Here is a 1,593-nt window from a genome sequence, read left to right as displayed (position 1 = left end):
CCCTCCCCCAAGACCCCCCCGACTACCCCAGCCCCAGAGAGACCCCACCCCCAGAGTGCCCCTCCCCTGAGAGCCCCCATGACAGCTGATGGGCAAGGTGGGGCTGGGGGGCTGCAAGCCCGTTCATCCTGCCATCTGGTGCTGTGCGAGCTGCCTGGGCCCCCCCATCCATGGGTCCCAGCAGCGCTGGGCGCTGCCCCACTGAAATCACTGGGGCTCTCTGACAAGCTGTGGGTGTCACACTCCCCCAGGCCGGCTCTCGGTGCGTCACGGGGGAGCCTGGCTGGGGGTTAACGGCCAGGCTGGCAGCACGCGGCAGCGGCTCACACAGGCGCCAAGCAGCTCCGGGCTGGGCCATTGGGCTGGGCCAGGAGCAGGAGCTCTGCCTCCAGGCTGGGAGCACGCAGGGCTGCTCCCAGGGTATCCCCTCCACCTGGCTCGCTCACTCCGACCCCCTCCGTCCCTCGCGCGCGGCGCTCCCCGGCCCAGAGATCTGCCCCACGCCCGACGCCCACACTCCACACGTGCAGAGTCAAGTCCCTTTATTGGTGGCTGCCGCGGGGTGGGCCTCACGCCTTCTTGCCGCTCTGCTTGGCCGGGCTCCGCAGTCCTGGGGAGGGAAAAGGCAGAGCGTGTGAGGGCGGGGCCGGGAGTTCCCCCAGCGGGGCCTGGGGGGCAGAGCTGTGCCCCGGGTGTCCCGTCAGGACGGCGTTCCGCAGCTCCGGCATCTCGGCAAAGGGCAAGTAGGCTTCTCCTGGGGGCAGAAGAGAGAGGCAGGCGTGGGACGGAGGCCACAGGCGGGGGGTGACACGGGGAGGATGGGGGCCTGGAGAGGGCCAGAGCCATGGAATGGGGCTGCAGGGCCTGGGGGTAACAGCAGGGGATGGGGGCCATGACAGTGGGGGTAACATGAGGAGGAGTGGGGGGCAGACACGGGGTGTAGAGGAAACATGAGAGACGGGGACATGGGACGGGGGCCATGGGGCATAGGGGTAACTTGGGAGGGGGGAGGGGGTAACACGTAGGGTTGCCAGGTGCCCGGTTTTCAACTGGAAAGTCCAGTCGAAAAGGGACCCTGGCAATGTTCGGTCAGATGTACTGACCGGACACCAATAGTCCAGTTACCGCGGGGTGTGGGAGGTGCCAGCCCCTGCTCAGCGGGGGCCGCCTCCTCCCTGCATCTCCTGGGCAGGCTCCGCATCAGCTGCACTCCGGAGCACAGGGATCCCAGCCGGAGCGGGGTGGGGGGGAGGGAGAGGCAGCTGGAGAGGAGCCAACTACGAGGAAGGGGGAGGGGAGAGCAGCGAGTGGGGGCCGGGGCCTTGGGGAAAGAGGTGGGGCAGGGGGGTCCAGTTGTCCGCAATTAGAAAGTTGGCAACCCACATGGGGAGCACAGGGACCATGGGACATGGGGGTAACACGGGGAGGGACGTGCCCACGGGGAGTGCGGGTAACACGGGGAGTGGGGGTAACACGGGGAGAGGTGGCCCATGGGTGTGGGGGTAACAAGGGGAGGGAGGTGCCCACGGGGTGTGGGGGTAACACGGGGAGGGATGTGCCTGTAGGGAGTGGGGGTAACACGGGGAGGGGGGG

The 1,593-nt window shown here is 68.4% G+C and overlaps 1 protein-coding gene across 1 annotated transcript in view; it reads right to left on the bottom strand.

The window, feature by feature from the left end:
* Positions 1–569: 569 nt before the first annotated feature.
* The window catches only part of FAM221B (family with sequence similarity 221 member B), a 7,399-nt gene continuing 6,375 nt past the window's right edge, over positions 570–1,593 (bottom strand). The window contains exon 6 of the mRNA XM_029912989.1: positions 570–754. Within this exon, the coding sequence (XP_029768849.1) occupies positions 570–754 (185 nt within the window). The remainder of the gene's footprint in view (positions 755–1,593) is intronic.

Source organism: Terrapene carolina, unplaced genomic scaffold (assembly GCF_002925995.2).
Source record: "Terrapene carolina triunguis isolate 2854851 unplaced genomic scaffold, T_m_triunguis-2.0 Scaffold408, whole genome shotgun sequence".
NCBI classification, from domain to species: domain Eukaryota; kingdom Metazoa; phylum Chordata; order Testudines; family Emydidae; genus Terrapene; species Terrapene triunguis.
This window is presented reverse-complemented; position numbering and strand designations above follow the sequence as displayed.